A 24,079-nucleotide genomic window follows, 5' to 3' on the forward strand; every position below is an offset into this window, starting at 1 on the left:
AAAAGTCTTCGTACTTTCAAAAATGCACAGCCAGTGACTGACATCCACTGTTGACAGACTAATATTAGCAATAATTAGAGTATTGTTGCCCCTTTGAATTTTTCCAAGGAAGTCTAATGGTAGACAATAGTATCTGAATTTGGACATGTAGGGTTCCATATTAAATAAGCTGATTATTTGACTAGTGTTCATGGTGCAAGGTCTAGTAGAACACTGCCTTCGGGGGTGATTTCCCAATAGGTTTCAAATTGATTTAACGAGATTAGTGCGATACTCTCAGGTAATATGTCTACAGATATAAGCTCTATAGGTACACTCTCCGTTAGTATATACTCATATCTTGAGTGCCAGACAGGTCTAGTACAATTATACCATGTGTTTTAGCAAACAGTTCTTCGGTTATACCATTTTCAAATAGTTGTGAATTAAGATCTAAGGTTTGCCTTGTCAACTCATAAAAGGTCCTATAGGATTTATCAGAAGATAGATTGTGGAGTGGGATTCTATTTACTTTGCAGATAAGAGATGAAAGCCCAAGCATCTCAAATTTATGTAGGCAGCCACTCCATGATCCTATTGCACTAGCGCTTCTTACAAATGCCAATGGCAATTTTGATGGAAATTCGCCATTAATAAAGGATTAGTAGGTGAGGGTGTACAAGCCTGTTGAAATATAACCTTTATTGGTAATTATATTAAGAACAAGTAGTTTAATATTATTTCCACTGGCTCTCAGTTTTTCCACTGCCAAAGCAACAGAACTCATAACCTGCTGCTTTCGTAAATGTAGTGTTGCCGAGGTGAGGGAGAGAGTTTCATCAGGATTGGCTGGAATTTCCTTTCGTAAAATAAAATTGGATGGAGCAAGTGTCAATTTTGTAAATATTTGGTGGTAGCCATTGGGGTTTATTAAATATCTCATGATATATTTTTCCAACTAGATGTAATTCACTAGTTGTAGCATTTTTAAGTGCATCTGTACTATCATTATCTGTAATATATTCATATCCATTGGAGGTGCCTCTCAATTCCTTGTATGACTTGGGTGTCATCAACACGAACTGCATATAGCTTGTATGATTTAAGAGATTGTTGCTTGTGCTCACCAATGTGTCATTTATGTAGACACTGATTTGACGAAATAAATTATGTAATATACAATTTTCATAGGATATTTTATCAGCATGAATTGGCATTCCATTGTCGGATCTATTAACTATCACATGTAAATCTATAAATGTCGAAGAGATGTCCATAAAGTAGTCCTCATTGGAATAAATTTGAAAGTGGATATTATCGGAGAGCGGTTGTTGTTGATAAAATTATTCACCGTATCCATGTTTTACACTCACATCAACATTTTCTGCATTGAATAGATTTAAAGATGAGGTGATTGAAGGATAAGAATCTTTATGGGGTAGATATGCCATTGTTCAGTCTATGAAAAGAAATCCAGTTTCGATCTAGCAATTATCTTCCTGGGGCTTCTTCGTCTGTTTATTATACGTGTCGTCTTTTTCCTTCTTTCCTTTGACAGGGGTCATGTCTTTCGTTTCTGACCTGAGTAGAGACTGATGAGTGGTGCACTGTTCCTTAACCTTTTTAAACTTTTTCCATTTTGTTGAGATTTCAATTGCTCGCAAAGGGTTCACGCACTGGACCTAAGATTGTCCGAAGCACTTTTTTCAAAATCCTTGCCAGAGCTTCAACCTTATAGTGTAGAGGATGCAAAATCTGTCGTATCCGATACAATATATTTTTTGCCAGAGGAAGTGCAGAGCGAAACAGCTTAGCAAACCAACTGCCAAAACCATAGCCATACATTGATGAACGACCTTTGTAATAGTTCTAAATAGTTCCAAATAGGGAGTGTTTACGGGGATATACTGAAGATGCTTTATATTGTAATGATGAATATGATCTTGATTGGTTTTTCGTTCAAGAACTCGTAGGAGGGGAACATTGCTATTATCAACTCTGGATGTTTCAACAAATGGAGAATAAAGAAATATACAAGTGTCCGTTGAGAAGGCAGGCGGGTAGTCAGAAAAAATAAGATTTGTGTTTCCGGCACTTTTACCATTGAATATATTAAGTTTAAAGCCAAGAACATCTTTTACATTATCATTGAGAATAACCTTTTTACTGGCAATGGGTGAACTAAAGTAGATCTTGCCCTCTGTCTTTGAATAGTTGAAATGAAATGCTCCTTTCTTACGAGCGGAAACTCTTTTATTGATAGAACGACATAAATAATTCATACAACTGAGTTCTTCGTATCGTAATTCAACATATTCATAATACAACCAATTGATCTTTTGAATTTTATGTTGTTCACTAACGGCTGGTGGCCATTCATAGGGTCTAATTTTTATATCATATTTGCGATCTTTTCTAAGGACATCATAGGTATTTTTCAGAATACATTCAACGAGAGCCACTTCATACGCGTTGTTGAATTCGAAAGTGGGAGAGAGTTTCGTCCAAATATCGTTCGTTTTACTCAAATCATCGTAGAGAGGATCAGAGACATTGGATATGAATGGCACGTAGAAATCATTGGGCATTGTTAATGTCTTCAACTGCAACCCAAGAATCAAATTAGAGTTGTATCCTAGCCAACGAACAAGCAACTGTCTTTTGCCCCTGCAAGTACGGCTCTTTAATATCTTTTCAATTTGATAAATTTCACTACTATTTCTAACTTTTTGTAGTTCTTAATCATAAAAACCGCCGAGAATCTCATCATCTTTGGTGTCTCGCAGACGGTATGTCATGGGTTCGTTGTCTAGGATTTTTGAAAAAGTTCAAAAAGTTCGGTGGTCCATAAATAGTTCACCTTTTCAAAAATATTGTTGGTTCTATTAATTCAAACAGTATCTCCAACATTGAATTTTTTCTTCACAGTTTTTTTTCACTGGAATATTGTTTAAGAAAAGCGTCAAACATATTTTTACTACAATGAACTTCCTAAGGGGCTAACACTGGACAGAGATCAATGAGGTCGTTGGTTATATATTTGCATGATTTTATCTAAATCATGAATAAATCGGACTTATCGGACTGTGACTATGATAGAGCTCTGTGTTATACTTCAATAGAACCTTTTGCACATGTGGATTAACAAATTCACTACCGCGGTCACTTTGAATTTTTCTATACTTATCTTGTTCAAAAATACCTTCTAAGGCCTGATCAACTTCAACACCTCTCTTTTATCGCAATGGAAAGGCTTATGCATAGCGTCCAAAGACACTGATTGCCATTAGAATATATTTATAGGGTGTATTGTAATGTCTTTGAATTTCATCTAGAGTTAAAAGATCTGTATGCATTTTATGCAGTGGGGAAAAGGCTTTAGTTTGTCGATATTGTTTGCCACGAAGCCTGCGATTTCGATGTAGAGTGTAACTCGGTTCATTTTATATATAATTTTTTACATTTTTTAAGTGCTGCTGCTGTTACCACTAATTTCAGAGGCAACTTTAGAGAGTTTTTTGGGGTCACTTAGACTTCCCGCTTCACCAATATTTTCATATGCATGTTTTAAAACTTCATCCATTTTAAACGCAAACACGTAATGTAATGCCCGCTCCCCTTTTGCACACTGGAGGGTGGTGCTTGTGACGATGAGTTGATATCAATATGTCTTTGCTTTTGTCTAGCCGTCACAGTCGGCATTATCAAATCATTGCTCCGACTAGGAGGGCTAGTATTTTCCAAGATTGATTTAAAATCTTCTTCTTCTTCTTTTTTAAATGTAGTTTGCGTTGTTAGAGGGCTGACACCTCTACTATATTCCCTTAATTTCTTTAGAATTTGCTTATTGCCACTAAGAATTTTGGGGAAGTTTGATGTATTTAGAAAGCTGTATAGATTATTGTCAAATGATAAAAGTCCTTTACGGTTGGTAACCATATCACAAATTAAATCGAGTAGATTATAACTTTTTCCTGAATTATAATTCGTTTCCCAGTGCTATCGACTTAAACTTGATAATCATCACCACCGCTTTCCAACATGAGATATGTTAATACTCGTTTACTCTGTTCCCGATAGGTGTGCAGCAGTAGGTTTCCAATCGATGTTACTAATGAAATCAATTCCTTGCTGTTGTTGTTGTTGTTGCTGCAGAATCTCGAGGATATGTTTATTTTTGGGAGGGTGGGGATCAGTGATATTGATGGCGTTGGGTCTCTCACGATACGGTCTATATTTGTCCACGCGAAGAAGTGCATCTTGAAGTAAAACTAGCTTTTTATCATCGGCAATATTTTCATCATTAATGCATTCGCTTAGATTATACTCAAAGAGTTCAACTGGTGAAAGGACCAGTTCTATTGGAGTCAATTTGTAGGGTTTAGCCATCTAGAGAAAACTGTTCACAAGTCCTACGATTATTGGCAGTAAATGTGACAGTAAAAAAGCTACCACCCGCTTCAAGGAGACATTTTCTTATAAAATCTTTTCCTTTTTTTATGCAAGCCAAGGCACGTACAGTGGAACGATGTTACATTGTCTGTTGTCTAATACCTTCTGCTAAGTGTACATTGCCCTCAGTTAAATTTAAGCAAAGTTCAGATATTAGATTAATAAATTCTTTGTCAACACCATGTTTGAAAATAATCTACCTGAGTGGAGGTTTTGAAGTGTTTAGAACGGAAAATATGTATCTATTTTTCTGTAATTTCTTCTGTGTCATGACTTAATATAATAGCCTTTTATACTCGTCACCGGAGGATATGCGACACTTTTTTTTTTAAAGATGTCTGTCACTAAGCTCAAATATTCTGGGTTAAAATGATTAGGATTTAAAAAACTGCCCCCGTAGAGCTTATTTGTCACTTGCTTGTAGGCTGAAAGTAGAAATTTTGGGGCACCGGGATATGTTTGCTTGTTGAGAGTTATTAGAGTACTTGAATCATGAAGAACTCGGTAGATAACGTACACGGTGCAGTTCAAAGAAAGGGTCCTCATACACTTGTTCTGATCAAACAGATTGTGTAGAACTAGGGTTATGGAAATGTGTTCATGATGAGAGCGAATAGTAAACAGCATTTCCTGTGAGAACTGTTCAATGGATTCAGCTAAATCATCAATAATCAGCCATGTGTTTGGCTCAATACTATTGAAAACGTCAAGTCCTCGCATGAATTGTATTAACATGGATGTAGTAGTGGCAATACCTTTTATTTGGTCATAGGACTCTTGCCAAATACTATAGCAATAGTAAATTTTCTTTGGTTTTTCCAAAAATATTTTATTACAATTTTTTATTATTTTAGCTAAAAGTGTCGTTTTCCCCGACATTGATGGACCACAGAGAAACGACCTGAATGGTGTTTTAAATTGATAGATACCGCTGTTGACAGCAGTTGGACTACAACTAACTGTAAACCATACTTGTCTAATGAATAAATAATTATGATAATTTCCCCTAGAGTAGCAGCATCTACCTAGTACGCTATTCAATAGATACAGGAACAACAAAAACAATTTTTTTTCTTTTATTAACAACACTTTTTGTACAACAACAACAACAATAGCAAAATAACAATTTAATATTTTTCATTTATTGACAACAACAATGACAAAAACAACATGTATTTTAAATACAGCAACAGCAAGAACAGCAGCAGCACAGTTGAACACATTTGCTGACTAAGAGAAAACACTATTTACAACATTTAAAAGATGAGAATCCCCCCCAGGGCCAAAGGCCAGCCCGCGGCCGGGACCCCCCGCCCCCCGTGGCCGAAGGAGGGCCCGGGGCTGGGCCCCCCCACCCCTCGGAGCCAGAACGTGCGGCGCGCTGCAGCCAAAAAAAAACTCTGTATACAATAGCAGCAGCAGCAAAAGTTAAATGATTAAGATGTTGACGAATAGGATGAAAATGAAAATGGAATGTAGATTATATGGGAAATTGCTGTCCCCCCCTACCCACCAAGTAATTTCTTTTTAATTAAGTTAATTTATCCAGATGGAGTTGTTTTCGAAGGTCCATACATTCAACTCGATCTGAAATACGGTAGTGTCCATGAGGGAGTACTTTCACATCATCCTCGAGTACATAAACCTTGTCGGATATGCATGACATGGCATTTATTTCCACTCTAATAGTATAGTTCTTAAATTCTAGAGAGTAAATTGCCATTACTTTTGCTCTTGGCACTAGACTACTCTCCACACAGTTTCTGTAGACACTCTTGTCGAAATTATTTTTTACAAAGTGTGTAGACCCTCCTTTGTACGCTTTTTTTTTAATCTTTATCGTGTGTTTCCACACAGTATACTTTCTGACCGGGGAACACCACATTGGATATTAAATCGCTCCCCGTCTCTGATTTTAACATTAATAATTTATTAGGGGCTTGACGTTTCATCAACTCGGGGTGGATGCTCTCATTCCAATTTGTTTAATCCATCCGAGAGCTGATGGGGGCGCCATTTTCCAAATCTTTCTATAAATTCTCGGTTTTAACTTTTAACAATAGAGAATCCCTGTCTCCATAGTATGTTTGAACTTCCCCCTCCCTTGGCCATTGTACCTTACATACATTTTAAAAGAATGACAACATGAGTATTTTAGAAATTTCCAGTACTGAACTTAGTCCTGCAATATTCTTATTCTGAACAACATTTCTGTTTTTTATGTGTAGGAGAACCATATTCGGGTCTATGACCGTGAATGTTGTGAAGTTGGGATCGGCGACGACTCTTGCACATTGTCTAGGGCACGTTACGACGTCAGAACGAGATCTGTTTCGTACGCTTTCACACATTTTCCCAAAAGCTGAATTTAAAATAAGTTTATACATTTCTTTTTGAACTTTACTTTTTGCATGTGAACGTTTACTGATAAATGTGTCAATGCACGTTTTCAAGTAGGATTTCTGATCGAATTGCAGGGCTCTGTGTATCTTTGTAACCCTGAAATAGTTGGTCACGATCCACCGCAATAGCACATGGTGAACAACAATATTCTGCTTCGGCTCCAGATCTTCAATTAGTTTCTGCTTGGAGGGGGTCCAATGTATACCCATTTTCTAGGCCAAAGATCGGCTGCGTGGACTTTAAGAGTTCCTTGTCACCGGTCTGTGTACAAATGGAAAAACCAAATCTTTGACAGAGTCGTGGAGCTCCATCGGTATGTGAACGTCTATTTCAAATAATCATCCTTGGGGACCATTTTCCTCGACAGTGTGAATGTCGGGGAAATCTAGGGCACATGGATTTTCAAGCCATTTTTAATTGCCACACGGTGAACTATAGTGAGGCATTGCCGAGGGGTATAGTGAGTTCATTTCCGGAATAATAGCATTGGACTTTACACCATCAAGAGAGTTCTGCCCATTTGGATCAGTTGTTAAGACGCGTTCCCCATGGAAAACATATCCCCCCTCATATATCTTTCAGCAAATAAGTGCTGATCCATATCGGTGATTAGACCAATTTCCTCCCTACTGATTTTTAGAATTAAGTCCATCACAAGGTGTGGTGTTGAAAATTAATAGCCAATGTCTAGCCCGATTCCGAATAAATTTAGTCTGTGCTCTTGCAGACAATATCTAAATTAGTTAACACATCGCTTGCCAAGTACATTATACAGTAATCCAAACCATTTTTACAGCACCCCCCTAGTCCATACCCTCTTGGCAAATTCATAGTCATCGGCAGTGCATTCACTATCGGTAAGTGAATTACAGAATGCTTCAATGGGGGGGGGGGGGGTTCTGCTCCCTTAACCTTGCGCCAGAGTTGTAATAATCATATGCGTATATGTCTTTCCAAGTCCGTAAGTCATATATTTAATTTTCGGGAAAGCACTGTTTAAGCAGAGGGAAACAATCAAAATTGTCCATTTTCTGCACTTGAATTAATTGGCCGAGAAACTTGGAGAAAAAACCATAAGAATATAAGAAACGGATTCTATTCCAACACATATGCCCATTATCCACTGTCTGCCATTTGAACTCTAAAAGCAACAACTTCTCAGCAGATTTGGATAAAATATTGTAGGTAAATGAGCTATTTACCTATGAGTTATCTGCAACCCCCTCCCTGTGCATACGTGCCAAAGCCGGTAAAATAAATTTGAAATCGTAATTTGAATTGTGAATGAAAACTGGTATAAAATACTGCTGGCTCAAATTCACATTGCATGATGGATGTGCTACGGCACGAAAATTGCTACCCCTTAATGATACTTCTTGCAATAAATGATCTTGGTTGCGGACTTTCACCTTCCCCTTAGTCTTTTTTCCCCTAGTTACTTTACCCTTAGTCCCCTCTTCAAAGTCCCCCTTTCATACCCAACATATTTTCTTATTTTTAATGGCCAGGCAATCCTCTGCTGATTGTATCATTGGGTAGTGTCTGTGTCTCAAACGGGAAATTTCACTATTCGTTGTGACAGTTGATTTAGTCAATGCTATGATCATGAAATCTACCTCGTCCAATATCTCAACTATTTCTAAGAGACGGATAGTTTTACTGCTGTCTCTCTGCGCATGGGCATAGGAAACTGCAATAGCTTGATGTTCTTTGATACGATTTGTATAATGTGGGTTGTTCACATCTCTGAGCTTTGCCTCAGAATCCAAATTTATTTTATCACTTTGCATAAGTGTATTCTGGAAATTTCTAAGTCGTAAAACTTCCCGGTGACTAGAAACCGTCTCCACCGATTGATAGACGTGTCTTTTGCAATGTTTAATTTGATTTTGTAGATTTAATTTAGTCCAAAATCTAGACAAACACATTGGGCAATAGTATCGTACCCCATGTGTCCCCCCCAGAACTCTACTAATATCCGTTATTGGGTTGAAATGACCGATTGAATTAGGTTTAATAGGCGGTGTGTACAACAGCCAAACCCAGTTTTTCGCGGGTTCAATTGATGGCGCCCCTACTGGAAATATTACTCCATTTTTACGAGAACGCAAACCCTCTTTAAATAGCCTTTCGTACTGTAGCACTGTAACACCAATCTTTAAATGCGCCTTTGCCCGTTCAAAAATATCTTTTCCTTTGAGTGTTACAGGAATTTTGTGGGTTAAACAAGAGAAATTTACTCTGGAGAAATCAGACCGTTCTTTTCCATGTACGGCCCACTGATCCAAATTTTTCTTTGTAGCTTTATGTTGTAGAGGTCGGAAAGCCGATATGAGAAAGGCGTAAATGAAACTTTTGGCCTGTTTCGAAGCAGATTCGGTGGACACCCTTGCATCATTCTAAATCAGGATTATATTTTAAAACTATATACCTCTAACCCGCCCCTCCAACCCCTCTTAAAATAATTTTTTTTTTAATTTACATATATTTCCACTTAAATTTTCAACAAATAAAACCACTGAACCACTACCATTCTCATTTTAATTGTCCAGATGTGTGACAGGATTGTCAACCCTTTTTATGAAAATTTTCTCATAATTCTCCAATTGAGGGTACAGCACCAATATTTCAGTGTGTACATAGTAATCATAGACCTCACCATGATTTTCATTTAAATAAAATATTTTTAAAACAATTGAGGCCTTAATGCTGTCCCTTCCCCCCTACAGTGCAATTCGGTGTTCAAGAAGTGCAAGAATCTTCTCCGCATATGCATGGATGATATTTATAGGGTCGCTTATTATATTCCCTGCCATCAGTGTATATAACGGATCACCAAAAGTTGCAGTAAAAACGTCTATTTTATTCAGAATTGAATTTTTTTGCTGAAATTCGGGTAGCGGTGAGAATTGTATATTATCACTACCTACACCCCTCCCCCGCTTTGTTCAACAATCGGGCCGGTGTGTGGTTGAAATCTCTCAGTTCGCTTAACATAGCCTCTAGTGCGTTAGGACTATGCGAGTCAATCCAAGCGAATTCATTTTCTTGTTCAATTAAATTCATTATATATGAGGAAGAAGGGTTCTCATTTAACTCGCGACTAAAATTATCTTCAATTTGTATGGTGTTAGGACTCAGCCAAGGTAAATCGCTTTCTGGCAAATCTTGTTCTGAGCTAACTTCATTGCATTGTTCAACTGTACTGGCAACTACATCTAAAGAATTATTATCAACGCTGAAATATTCTCCTTATAAATTATCTGCCCATTCTGTGTCGTTAATAACGTTAGCAGGTGTACCATATAATTATCACTACCATAGCAATCCCGCAAACATTTACCGTATCCTTCACTGATATGTGGCGGTGTTTCAACGGCGTCACAAAATTGCATTGGTGCTTGAGTTAAAACCGTTTCGTCAATGCGATAACATAATTCATGACTTTTTACTTCAGGTGGGGATGATGGTAGTGATGAATCAGTTCTAACCTATAAAGAAAATAGACACTTATTTTCAAATTGTATAAATCATCCTTTTTCTTAAGTCGAAAATTGGATTAAAATTAAAGGAGTCAATAGTCCATTGTTGACACATTGATGTTTCTGAGAGGTAACATGGCCTTTCAATTACAACTACTAATTTATTCGCAAAGGGATAGCTTAATCAGCCTATATTGATAGCCTTCAGATTTGATTCCCTAATTTGTTTATTATCTCAAGGTTGAATGGCTAAATGAAAAGTGTAAAAGAGGTATTTCAATTCCAGACTATAAACAATGTCCCCCCTCCTCCTACTGCCCCCCACCACGCAATCAAAAGGCTTAAATTGCGCCCATGCTTTTTCCAACTATTGCAAAGGAGCGTCTTCCTATTTTCATTATAGCTAATAAAATAAAAGTGCGTATATTTCAAGGTTTCAAAGAGTAAGTATCATTGAATATAAGTACTCGAAAAAGTACATTTTCTGCATCAGAATGGAAACTGTTTTCTAAGAAACTTAATTACCTGAACAACCAAAAAATGATGAGAATATTTGTAAGTCTCAAACAAAATTGAACTACTGAATTTTTAACGTCGTTTTACATTACATTTATTTTTCCCAGTATCGATTAAACTCACGCTTCATATATTTTCTTTTAATGAACTTTAAAAACTAGGGAATGTAAACTAATCACACTACACACACTTGTTTACGGTTAAGGATGCAGACATCAGGCCATGACAGTTCTGAGATGAGGACGGACTGTTTAATTCTCATCTTGAAATGTAAACTAGCATAATAGGCATATTAGGTAATCCGGAAGGAGCTGCAGCACCGTTGAGAAAAATAATTAACGTTTTGTTTTCAAGTTCTTCAACTCTATTAGCGATAAAATATATGTGCGTATATTTCAAGGTTTCAAAAAATAAGAATCATTGAATATAAGTACTCGAAAAGTACATTTTCTGCATCAGAACGGAAACAGTTTTCTAAGAAACCTAATTACCTGAACGACCAAAAAATGATGAAAATATTTGTAAGTCTCAAACAAAATTGAACTACTGACTTTTTAATGTCATTTTAAATTACATTTATTTTTTTCCAGTATCGATTAAATTCACGCATCATATGTTTTCTTTTAATAAACTTTTAAAACTAGTCGCACTACACGCACTTGATTACGGTTAAGGATGTAGACATTACGCTAAGTCAGTTGTGAGATAAAGACAGACTGTTTAATTATCGTCTCTCATCTTATTATTAAAATACTACATTCTCTGATTTAAACAGTCATAATACTTGATCTCAAACAGGGTATTAGAATAACGAAATGTGTATGAACCAAGCAAGATGTATTTTCTTTTGGGAGAAAAAATCATTAGTGAAAAATTTCGATAAAATTTAAAACTTACTTTATTTGTTCCTTGCAATGCCATCGTATTCATCGTCAATTTGCTTTTTTCTTGCATATAGGCCCGTTTATTCTTGCCTTGTATATATGCCATCACAGGTCCGGTGTATTTAATTACTGTAGGACGTGAGTGTTTCTCATCCTCAGTTTGAGCTTTTTTGATGGCGGGAGGGACATATTCTTCAAAATTATCCTTAAAAAGAAATTAAATTATAGTTTGTTTCATGTAGAGAAAAAAGCATAAAAAGTGTAGTGAAAAACCAAATTTTTCCATCTATTATACACCCCCCCCCTTATTTTGGGGGGGGGGGGGAATGTACCTAGGTTTGGTTATGTATTAACTATTTGCTATGCAATGTGCAAATATATAGCCCAAATTTGTTTCTAAACTATTATATCTTCATCCTATTTCATTTCATTAGCATTAAACAAAATTGACTTTTTTTGTGTGTTATATGATGTACTAGTAACATGTTTTCTGATACGAAAAAAGAAGCCATAATATAGCATAAAATCCTGTCTATATTATAGAAATTATTTTTCTAAAAAAACAAGGGCCAATGAAAAAAAACAGAGAAGACTAAAACCCGGAATTAAGGGATATAAATTTTCGAATTTAGATAGCTATGTAGGCTACAGACCCATAACATAACTTTCAAAATATTATAAGCTCTAGAAACAACAGGTATTTAGATATAAAGGCTTGATAATACAGTTCCCGCATATAGGCTTAAAATTAGATATATAAGCTTGATAATATACCCTCAGCATATAGGCCTAAAATTTATACCATACGACATTTTTCAAAAGCTAGCCAAGTAGAAATGTATTAATGTCTCCAGAGAAAAAATGCTAGCTGGGTTACAATTAACACACACACTTCATGCAAACCATCCCCCTAATGTGCAAATATATACCCTGGATTTGAATATATAGGGGTGGGGACTAAAATTCATTTCCGAAACCAAAATTATTATATTCGGAAAGAGCATAAATAAAAGGCATCGAGTGATATATCTACTTTATTTGTAAGTCAATAATATGATTTGGTGAAAATTTGCCATGTAAATATCTCAATTAATTATTTATAAACAAAACTTACGTTATATATTTGCGTTGCAATAACATCTAAATCATCCATTTTATCTGGTGTTTCCTCCTCATAATGCTTTGAAACGAACTGTTACCTTGGCCTCTAAGCGCAATCAATATAAACAAAGTCTCAAGGTGGAATTGTGTCATAACAGAAATTACATAAAATCGTAATAATTTCTGTTCGTTTTAAGTTTTAATGTTGCTCCTTATTTCCAGTTGAAAAATGATTTCTTTTCATTTAATGCTAAAAGACACCTTGCCTACGATTTTTTTAAAGATTTTTTTTTAATGAACTTTCACGATTGATGATGGTCAAAATTAGGATTTTTTAGTTAACACAGTAATTACTGAAAACGACCGAAAAACATGAAAAAAGGAAGAATAGATTAGTTGAAGTCAAGTCAAGAAAATAAACAGTGTTACAAAACCAAAAATGATTTGTGAAATTCGCCATAAACTAACTAGCTATTAAATGTCAAAGATGATAATTAAAAGCATTAAGCAAATAAAGAAAAAATTATAAGTTATCGAGAGAAAAGTATTTTTTTAAAGTTAATCGGGCACTTTAGAAGGTGACAACATGCTTCAAAAGACTTTAGAAACACTCAATCGTCGAATGAATCAAACAGTTCGTGGTAACAAACTGCAAGTAAGGAGTGAGCCGGCTCAATTGTAACCGAAACTCTACAAAACGTAACTTTATACATCAAAAGAATTAGATTTTAATGCTAATTTCAAATATATACGTTTCATCAAGTTTAGTCCTACCCATCAAAAGTTACGCGCCTGAGAAAATGTGCCTGATTTTAGAAAAAAGGGCAAAACACCCCTAATAGCGATAGAATCTTAATGAAAATCAAACCATCAGATTCAGCGTTTCAGAGAACCCTATTGTAGATGTTTCAAGCTCCGATCTGCAAAAATATGGAATTCTGTATTTTTTGCCAGAAGATCACGGATGCGTGTTTATTTGTTTTTTTTTTTCTCAAGGGTGATCGTATCGACCCAAGAGCGAGGTATTGACTAGGGATCGAACCCCCTAATATACGCATTAAAAAATATAAATATAGAAGTTCGTTACGTAAGTTAATTCGTATGTAACGTATATTTATTACTAATAAAAACGTTCGTAAATATAATTAAACAACTTTCGAGAAAGCCATTTAACCAGAATAAAAGTAAAATTTATATGCAAATTTTGTTTTAATTATTCATGCATGGTGATCCAAAATCAAAGCCTGTATTATTTCAAAAACATTCAAAAATTAAATTTAAAAAAAACAAGTTTTTTAACTGAAAATAAGGAGCGTAATTAAAGCTTAAGACGAACAGAAATTATTCCGTATATAAAAGGGGCTGTCCCCTCCTCAACGCCTCGCTCTTTACGCTAAAGTTTGACTCTTTCTCACAGCTCCATTTTTTTTAAACAATAAAAAGCTTTAGCGTAAAGAGCGCGGGTTTGAGGAGGACTCTGTTTCTTAGAGTTTCGGTTACTATTGAGCCGTATCGCTCCTTACTTACAGTTCGTCATCACGAACTATTTTATTATTAGCAGGTATAATAATAGTGGTCTGAAATTTAATTCTTTAACATAATTTGTACCTTCCAAAAAAAAAGTAATTAAGGTAGCTAGAAAAGGTGGGGTTCTTCTAGTTATGTTGGTGTTTTTGGTCCGTTTTATTAACCCTCCTATAACCTTACGAAACTTTTTATTTGTTCCAGATAGCTGTCATAAAAAGTTTTCTTGTATTTATAAATGACTGCTCAAGAACGAGAAGTTCCCCAATTCAGCTGAAGGGCTAATGTGGATCTTTAGAATTGTCAAAATAGAAAAAGAAGAAGAAAAAGTTCAGACTAACGAAATAAAGTTGAGGTTAATCGGCTATATCAATTTCGTCCGTTATTTCTTTTATCCTGCAGAAAGAGACAAATGGTCAGACTTATGAGGATCTTGAAGGTTATAAACCAAAAAAAGCAAAATAATACATTTTTACGGATGGTTTGGCCACGGGAACACCGTTCCCTTGTCATGGGAAACACTGGGACTAATCATTCAAAATTTAATCATTCAATGACATAGTTACCTTTGACACATATCGAGCCATCTGAAGTAATGAGGAAATAGCAGGGAAAAGCCCAGATATTCCCCGCATGGTTCAAGAATTGGTGTGCTCAAGAATTGGTGTGCGTTTCAACCTCTGTTTAACTCGGCCCGTTTAACTCAATCCCGGTCTAATTCAAACCCTTTGATCGAACTCAACCCCATTTAAATTAACTCCCATTCAACTCAACCGCCTTTCAATTCAACTTTAGTCAACCTAGACTAAACTGTTACATGGGTTGAATAAAATTGGAGCTGAGTTGAGTGGAGGTTAAGGTGATTGTGGGCTGAGTTATAACGTGTTAAGTCAATCGAGGGTTAAATAGCATTGGAGTGAAGCTGGAATGGGTTAATTTGAACAGTATTGAGTTAAGTAGGGGCTGAGTTACTTGGGCGCCGTCAAAGCTAAATTCAAATACGTTAGTTATTTACTGGTTGTAAAAATACCATTCCGTTGTACAAGTTATGTTGTGTCTTTGTTGTATGAATGTTGTATAATACTACATATGTTAGGCTGCATAAATACTGCACAAATTATCCCCTTCCCTCACCTGAAATGAGCCAGATCCCTACTTAAATAGAGTTCCTCCTATGGCCTTATTCGAAACGTATGTTTGTGTATCACTCAATCTTATCATACCAGAAACTTGTCTGTGTCCAACTTTAATCTTCTTTGTGTTGATTATTAATTTCTTGGAGTTAGTCTAAATTCTAAAATGAAGGTTTAAAAATGTGTAATGAGTTTTGAAAGTTTTAAACAGTACTTATAAGTTATAGCACCTATGCTAAGTTCTTCATCTATGTAGAACCTGTTTCTCTGCCTAATCCTAATGAAATATCACAAAATATGATGAAAATATAATACTTTACAAACAGATCTGGGCTATATATTTGCACATTAGGGGGGAGGGGTAAAGTATAGCGGGTCTGCATGCGAAATGTGTTAGGTACAATTATTCTGCATAGTAAGAAGTAAGAATTGTTTTCTGACTTCACATTGTCCAAATACTTTACACCCCTCTTTTAATGCGCAAATATATAGCCCAAATTATATATGTCCCATCTATTCTGACACTTCTCTTTATCTCAAGCTAAGCTGAAATAAAATAATGAAAAAAACCGGTAGGCGCTTTAGCATATAAGTACCTTTGAAACTCTTAAATTTATATAAAAGAAAAAGCAACCTTTTCCAATTTTTTGGTCTTCTAAAGAAAACGTAGCTTTTAAGTAGTTTACCGTATAAAAATTTTTTAACTAGTTTTCAAGCAGTTTAAAACTCAAAAAATATTTTTTTTTTTACTTTTGATGTATTATTTTTATATATAAGAGTCTGAAATGTTGAACTCCTTTTTTATTTTCTCTCCTTTTTTCATTTCTTAGAGCTAGTCTCAGACTACAGGCAATGATAAGCCAGGTCTAGTGAATTGTGAGCGTAAAATACCTTTAAATGTGTATTAAAGAAATAAACTAAAAAGCTCCACTAAAAAAAATTGCTAAGAATAAAGCATGAATACTTTAAAAGTATATCTTGTCAAACATTTTTATAATATTTAGAAAAAAGAAGAGCTTTGACTGAGAAAGCTTTTTCAACTTGCTCTTCCCGACACTTCTTGCTATAGAAGTTTTTCTTAGATGTGAATATTTTGCCTTTTTTCTTGTTTGTATATTTCTATTGTGTCTGGATCTTCTTAAATTTAGTTGTTTTTTAGTAAGGGTGATGACTGCCGCATCTTTTACAGTTCTGCTATTCAGAGGAACTTTTCAACTTCCACTTTTCGACACTTCTTGCTACATAAGTATGTGAGTCTTTTCCCTTTTTCTTGTTTTGGTTCTTCTATGTTGAAAAAAGAAGAATGTGGCACATGAGATGTGACAGACTCTCATATCTCTAATACCTGACATATGAGAGACTCTCAGTTTGAACTCTGACTTTTTATTTTTACTTCACTTGAGAAGATTTTGACAGTAACCAACGACAGAAACGAAAGTTTGGCAGTAAAGTTTTTTTTTCACAATATATTTTAATTTTTATAACACTAAGAACTGTCAGTGGTTTTAGTACAAGTTGCACAACCAGTAGTTCAGTTCATGTTTAACATGACCTAAAACAATAAATTAAAACTGTTTTAAGTAAGCCTATAAAGACAACAGCGCTAATTAACAGAAATGCTTCAAAGGGGGGGGGGGTGCAATTTGTATTCTTCAAAATCTAAGGGGAGACAATTTTGCTTTTCTGTTTTTTTTTTTTTTTTTTTTTTAGATCTACAGTTCAAGAATGTCAGACTAACTTTTTTTTCGTTTTCAGAATGACCATGCGGAGGGTGGGCCACATCCAAACTGGTTGGACGTACGTCAATGTTTTATGGGCACATATCGTATGATTTAGCAACTTAACGATTTAACTTTTACAAAGCCAATCACACTAAAAAGATAAATTTACAAAATCTAAACAAAATCTCAACCACAGTATCAATCATTACAATCAATGCAATCAATACGATCAGCACAAAGCACAATCAGTAGTTCATGTTTAAAACATGAACTAAAACAATCAGATAAATAAAATAAAAATGACTTGAATAAATAAAAATAAAACTCTACCTGGTGTGCCACCTGGGGATTGGTAGCCTTGCCCATCTTTGGACCTTCCCTGAAAAAATAAGTAGCTACGATTAAACTATTCATACTAAAAAAAAAAGTAACGAGCAATCCTTATCTTGATTACCATCTCATCTAACGTTCTAAATACCGTTTAATTATCATATTTAATTCATTTAAAGATAAAAAAAACATTAACATTCAACGCGGAGCAGAGCTCGTAAAGTTGGGGTAAACGCACAGTACGCCTTATAAAAGAAATAATACATCTAATCATAATTATAGCAAAAAGGGTGCAAAAAAACACCAAAAATACAAAAAACAAAGAAATGAAGAAATATTGGGGAGGAGGGGCATGGGAGGTCAAACCACCACGGGGACACAAAAATATACAGACACCCATTGAAAAATAGGATATATTTCAAAATTCCATCATCAATAAACAATCTTTAGTGCTAAACTATCATTGGACCTTCACTGAAAACTAAAATTCAAATATCTAAATTATTAGTAAAATTAGAATTTCAAGTATGCAAAGTTTCGCATATTCCTCGTGCGATGACCTAATGAATGGCTTTACCTAACCAAGCTTGAGAGGATTAACTAAAAAAAACAAGTTTTTTTAATTGAAAGTGAGGAGCGACATTAAAACTTAAAACAAACAGAGTAAAGAGCGAGGCGTTGAGGAGGGGACAGTTTTTTTCATATACGGAATAATTTCTGCTCGTTTTAAGCTTTAATGTCACTCCTTACTTTCAGTTAAAAAAAATTTTTTTTTATTTGAACTCTTTTGAATTAATGGAGCTTTGATTTTGGTTCACCGTACATGAATAATTAAAATGAAATTTGTATATTAATTTTCCTTTTTTTTTTTGGCTAAATGGCTTTAGTAGAGTTGATCTTTTGAATTCTGGGAATTTATGTTCCTTCCGGTTTTTCTGGTAGGTAGTCCTATTCTACAGGTCATTACACCTTTCAGAGGGGAACGAGCATAACTTGATTGGTGATTAGGATTTGAATAAAAGGAATAGTTTTCTTTACAATTCATATTAGTAAGAGAATTGAATTCAAAGAGAATAGTTTTTATTTGCAAGGATATTAGTGGAGAAAAAAAAATGAGTGGTGCATTTACATTATTGGAGATTAATGATGGAACCGACAGCAGCAGCAGCAACGATATACGAGTACCTTTTCTGAAAAAAATTATAGACCAGATTTCTAGTTCATATATTTTTTGATAACTTGATAGGTGATTTGAATAAAAGGAATTCAAATATTTTGTCTATGAAATAGAAGCTAACTCAATTTGCGAAAAGATATTCCATTTGAACAACTCTGATCTGATTGAATTGTCGCCGACACTGAGATTTAATCGCTGCTAAGCCTATTGTTATTGCGAAAGGGGATACTCAATTTACTTCTTAGTGTTAAATGACAGATTTCCAAATACGATCATTTTGAAAAGCAGACAAAAAAAATTGGTTTGTCCCCTCATTTCTGTAGGGCAGGAGATAACTTAATTTACTTAGACAATGAATGATATTAATTAGTGATTGATTGTATCAGTGGAGAAAAAAGGATTAAACTGATTAACAGTTAAGGTAACCCCAAAGGAGCTGTTAACTGAGGTAATTTGTTATAAATTAGAAAAATACCTAACGACGAATCGGAAACGTTTGATTAACATTTGAAAGAAAAGGAGTAATGGGATTTGCGAATTGGAGGAGATGGGGTTGTTATGCACTGTATAATACACAAGTGATGTTTTGGAGAGTTAGGGGTTGTGTGTGTCTCTTTGGGCTATGTGTGTCTTTTTGAGAGCGTTTGAATATTTTGGTTACTAAAGTATTATATTTTCATCATGTTTTAGGATATTCAATTAGGATTAACTTAACTTCATTCCTTGAGTGTTGTCGGGGGTAACACGTAAGTACCAAATTTTGAGTTCACTGCAGGGGATTTTCCACAAGGAGAATTTTCCATGGGGAGGGAATTTTCCAGGAGGTGAATTGCTACAAGTTTCACGGGAAATCATCCGTACATAGTATATTTCCAAATTTTTAAAGAAAATTTGCAAATTAAAAGAGGATTTTTGCACCAAACTTATGTTAATTTATGCTCGTTTTGGGTTTTGAGTCGATTATTTCCTACAGTCTTTACAGTCTCATGAAAAGTAATTAAACAAATATAAAGATTTTTCAACTAAAGTAAGGAGCAAGTTTAAAACTCATAACAGATTTTCTTAAAAAATTTGAAAAAAAAGCCAACTTCACAATAAATAGTAAGGAGTTACGGATGAGACAGACTTTTGATCTTTTACATAGTTAAATAAATAAGAACGGGGGGGGGGTTCAGTTGTACCGGGGTTTAGTTATACAGGGGCTGATATAAAGAGGGCTCGCTTGCACGAAGGTTCAGATGCATGGGGATTCACTTGCTTGGGGTTCAGTTACACGGGGATTCAGTTACAATGGAACCCACACAAAAAAAAAGGACGGGACACACAACAGCCAAATTAGCATAGTGGCCTACGAGAAATCATGGGTTGCATGGGGGGTTGACTTGCACGGGGGTTCAGTTAAAGGGGGGTACAGTTACACGGGAGTTTAGTTAAATTGAGTTGAGTACAAATATAAAAGATTTTTCAACTAAAGTAAGGAGCAAGTTTAAAACTCATAACAGATTTTCTTTAAAAATTTGGAAAAAAAAAGCCAACTTCACAATAAAGAGTAAGAAGTTAAGGATGAGACAGACTTTTGATCTTTTACATAATTAAATAAATAAAAACGGGGGGTTCAGTTGTACAGGGTTTCGGTTATACAGGGGTTCAGTTAAAGAGGTCTCACCTGCACGAAGGTTCAGATGCATGGGGGTTCACTTGCTTGGGGTTCAGTTACACGGGGCTTCAGTTACAATGGAACCCACACAAAAAACAATGGGGGCACAAACAAAAGCCAAATTAGCCCAGTGGCCTACGAGAAATCATAGGTTGCATGGGGGGTTGACTTGCACGAGGGTTCAGTTAAAGGGGGTACAGTTACACGGGGGTTTAGTTAAATTGGGTTGAGTTGCACGAGGGTTCAGTAGCACGAGACTTAAGTAGCACGGGGGGGGGGTTCAGTTGTACAGGGTTTCGGTTATACAGGGGTTCAGTTACATGGAGGGTATAGTGACATTTTAAAAGATGATTTAAAAGATGATTTTAGAAGAGGATTTGAAGATGAAACTCTGTGGTCGTTATAATACACAAGTTCCATTTGAACAGTGTTGTGAGGTCTCCTACCCCAACCCCAAAGGGTTCACGTCCTCCTACCCCAACCCTGAAGGAAGCCAGCAGTTCTCAAAGGTCCCCCTAGCTCCAAAAGGACCACCGAGCCCTCTAGGACCCCCTAAGAACCTCAAAGGCCCTTCCCGGACCCCCGTCTTTCTTAGATGAATGTTGTCTAAAACATATGTTTCGGGGTGTAGGGGTTACTATTTTCGACTTTTCGGAGTTGGATTTCTTAGTCTTTCATAGGTATGTGTTGTCTGAAACCTATGATTTGGGGTGGATGGTTTGCTATTTTTGACTTTTCTGAGCTGGATTTCTTACCCCTTTCATAGGTGTGTGTTGTCAGAAAATTATGATTTGGGATGTGTAGTTTGCTAGTTGGACTTTTCAGGGCTAGATTTCTTAGTCTTTCGTTGTTGTGTGTTGTCTGAAATCTATGACTTAGGATGTGTGGGTTGCTATTTTTTTACTTTTCTGAGCTTTAGCCTAATTTCGTAGCTACTAAAGGAACATTTTTGTTGTATCTATTGGTATCAATATTCTGTTTTTTAGAGTTCAAGTTACTATTGAGCCTTACGTGCCTGAAATCATGAATTAGAATATTTAATTAGCTGTTTGGGTTTTCAGACGTTTTTGACCATAAACTCTAGTTTCCTGTAAGAAAATTATGGAAAATACAATTCTCTCGTTCAAATGTGAAACTTAGGTCAATTCTCTGGTTCAAATGTGAAACTTAAGCCCAGATTTGGACATTCATAATTAATGAGGACTGATGGTTCTAATTCAATATTTTTTTTCATAAAAACAAACTATTTTTTTTAAACTTCGAAATTATTGAACATTATTTTTTTTGTACGTATCTTAAAATGACAAAATATGCTTACGGCTTTAACAATTGTACTCTGTAATTGGTCAGAGACACAATGTGGCTTTCCCACTGGTATTCTATGTCCGGATATCGACACTACCTAGTCTATTGCATGTATTAAATCAGTATTTCTTACGCAGTAGAACAATAAACACATAAGTCATATCTTTTAAAAAAGTGAAGATGGAGCATTTTAATAAAGTGTGTTCACACGTCAATGTTATTGTAGCATGGAATGCTGACAAGGAGAAGTATTTAAACTATGAAACAAGTAAAAATGGTTTTACTTTTGGACTATTGGAAATGTATGTGTGCATTGTCATGACAGTAAGAAATTTAATTTCTTTGGAGTACCAAAAAAATTCAACTCTTCTTATGGTGGATATGCAAGAGTGAGATATCCAGATATGATAGCACTCAAAGAAAATGCCAACATAAAAATAATAGTTGATGAAGAGGGACATCTTCTCGCCAGTGCTTGTGGTAACATGCTACCTCTTGTTACACCCCATTGTCAACTTTCGGGTATTACCATTCAACGGAAGATCAAAAGAAGACATGCATACTCTTCTAGTAATATCATAAACATATCTTGTCGATGTGCCGAAATTGTTACCTTTGTAAAAATAATGTTTTAATATAAATTCAAATTGACGGAAAAATAAAATGGCAATTGGAATAAAATATCAATATTTAAGATCAAGATTAATAGATGAAAACAAAAGCGCCAGCAAACTTCACTACCATTGATCAGACAATTCATTAAACAAATAATCGCAAAGATGATATGCATATTGAACATGTGGATGACCCCCAGAAGAAATGTATTTACATGCTAGTGTGATTATAGCATTGAATGCTGACAAGGAAGAAGTATTTGAACTATGAAACAAGTACAAGTGGTAGCACTATCGGAAATGTATGCGTGCGTTGTCATGACACTGTGGAATTAAATTTCTTTGGAGTACCAAAAAAATTCAATTATACAAATGGTGGATATGGGAAAGTATCATTTCCAGAGATGTTAGTACTCAAAGAGAATGCCAACATAAAAATAATAGTTGATGAAGAGGGGTATCTTCATGCTAGTGCAACAGGGAACATGCTACCTATTGATAGAACCTTTCGTCAACTTTTAGGTATTAACATTCAAATGAAAGCAAAGAGGAAAAGAAATGCCTACTCTTCTACTAATATCATAAAACATATCTTGTCTACATGCCGAAACTGTTACATGTGTAAAAATAATGTGATAATAGACAGTGAAAATGCCAGAAAAATAAAAAGGGTATTGTCAGAAAATATCACTATGGAATATAAAGATGAAACGATGAAAAACAAAGCACCAGCAAACGTTACTGGCATTCATCAAACAGTCAATGAATCAAATAATAACAAAGACGAAAAGCATATTGAGCCTGTTCATGAGACACCATTAAAAATTGTGTACGATTCAAAATGGAATAATGATTATTCTACTGATTACGAACTAAGAGAAGACAATAACTACAATATCAAGAGAGAACATGGTGAACTATTTTATGGAACAGATTCAAAATGTCCAAAGTTGATCATTGATATTAATAATGTATCATAATATATTTTTGTATTAATATTCTAAATAACATTATTTCATTAAAAATATTACATTGTTATGTGTTCATTATTTTTTAGAGTAAGCTAGTATATCAAGCGTTTAGAATGTCTATTAAAACATCGACGATGTAAGAAAAGGAATTTGCGTACATCTATTGTCAAAATCTAGGTATCAGAATGAAAAATTGTAGGTAAGTAAGTAAGCAAGTAAGTAAGGAAGTAAGGAAGTAAGTAAGTAAGTAACAAACTCTTTCTTGAATTCACCTCATAGATACACAATGCACAAATTTCATTTAGGAAATTATGGAAAAATTGTTAGCAAGTAACAAACTCTTTCCTGAAGTCACTTCGTGGATACACAATGCAGAAATTTCATTAAAGAAATTATGAAAAAATTGTAAGTAAGTAGCAAATTCTTTCTTGAATTCACCTGCTGGATAAACAAAAAGACATTTCGTTAAAGAAATTATGACAAAATTCCAAGTAAGTAACAAACTCATTAAAGTTTTCACGACTTAGACACACGATGTAGAAATTTAATTCAAGAAATTAGGAAAAAATTCTCAGTAAGTAACAATTTCTTTCTTGAAGTCAACTCTTGGATACACAATACGGAAATTTCATTCAGTAAATTATGAAAAAATTGTAAGCGAGTAACAAACTCTTTCCTGAAGTCACCTCTCGGATACACAATGCAGAAACTTCATTTAAGAAATTATCAAAAAATTGTAAGTAATTAGCAAATTCTTTCTTGAATTCGCCTCTTGGATAAACAAAAAATGTCATTTCATTCAAGAAATTATGAAAAAATTCTAAATAAGT

General features: G+C 34.9%; 1 protein-coding gene across 3 annotated transcripts in view; it reads right to left on the reverse strand.

Moving 5' to 3' along the window:
• LOC148949603 (uncharacterized) overlaps positions 1-24,079 on the reverse strand; it is a 249,687-nt gene that overhangs the window by 144,680 nt on the left and 80,928 nt on the right. For all 3 annotated transcript variants that reach the window (XM_089093036.1, XM_089093038.1, XM_089093037.1), the window contains one exon: positions 17,526-17,574. In XM_089093036.1, the coding sequence (XP_088949162.1) occupies positions 17,526-17,574 (49 nt within the window). The remainder of the gene's footprint in view (positions 1-17,525; positions 17,575-24,079) is intronic.

Source organism: Artemia sp. Qi Xiang Cuo, chromosome 8, assembly GCF_049724085.1.
Source record: "Artemia sp. Qi Xiang Cuo chromosome 8, ASM4972408v1, whole genome shotgun sequence".
Taxonomy (NCBI): domain Eukaryota; kingdom Metazoa; phylum Arthropoda; class Branchiopoda; order Anostraca; family Artemiidae; genus Artemia; species Artemia sp. Qi Xiang Cuo.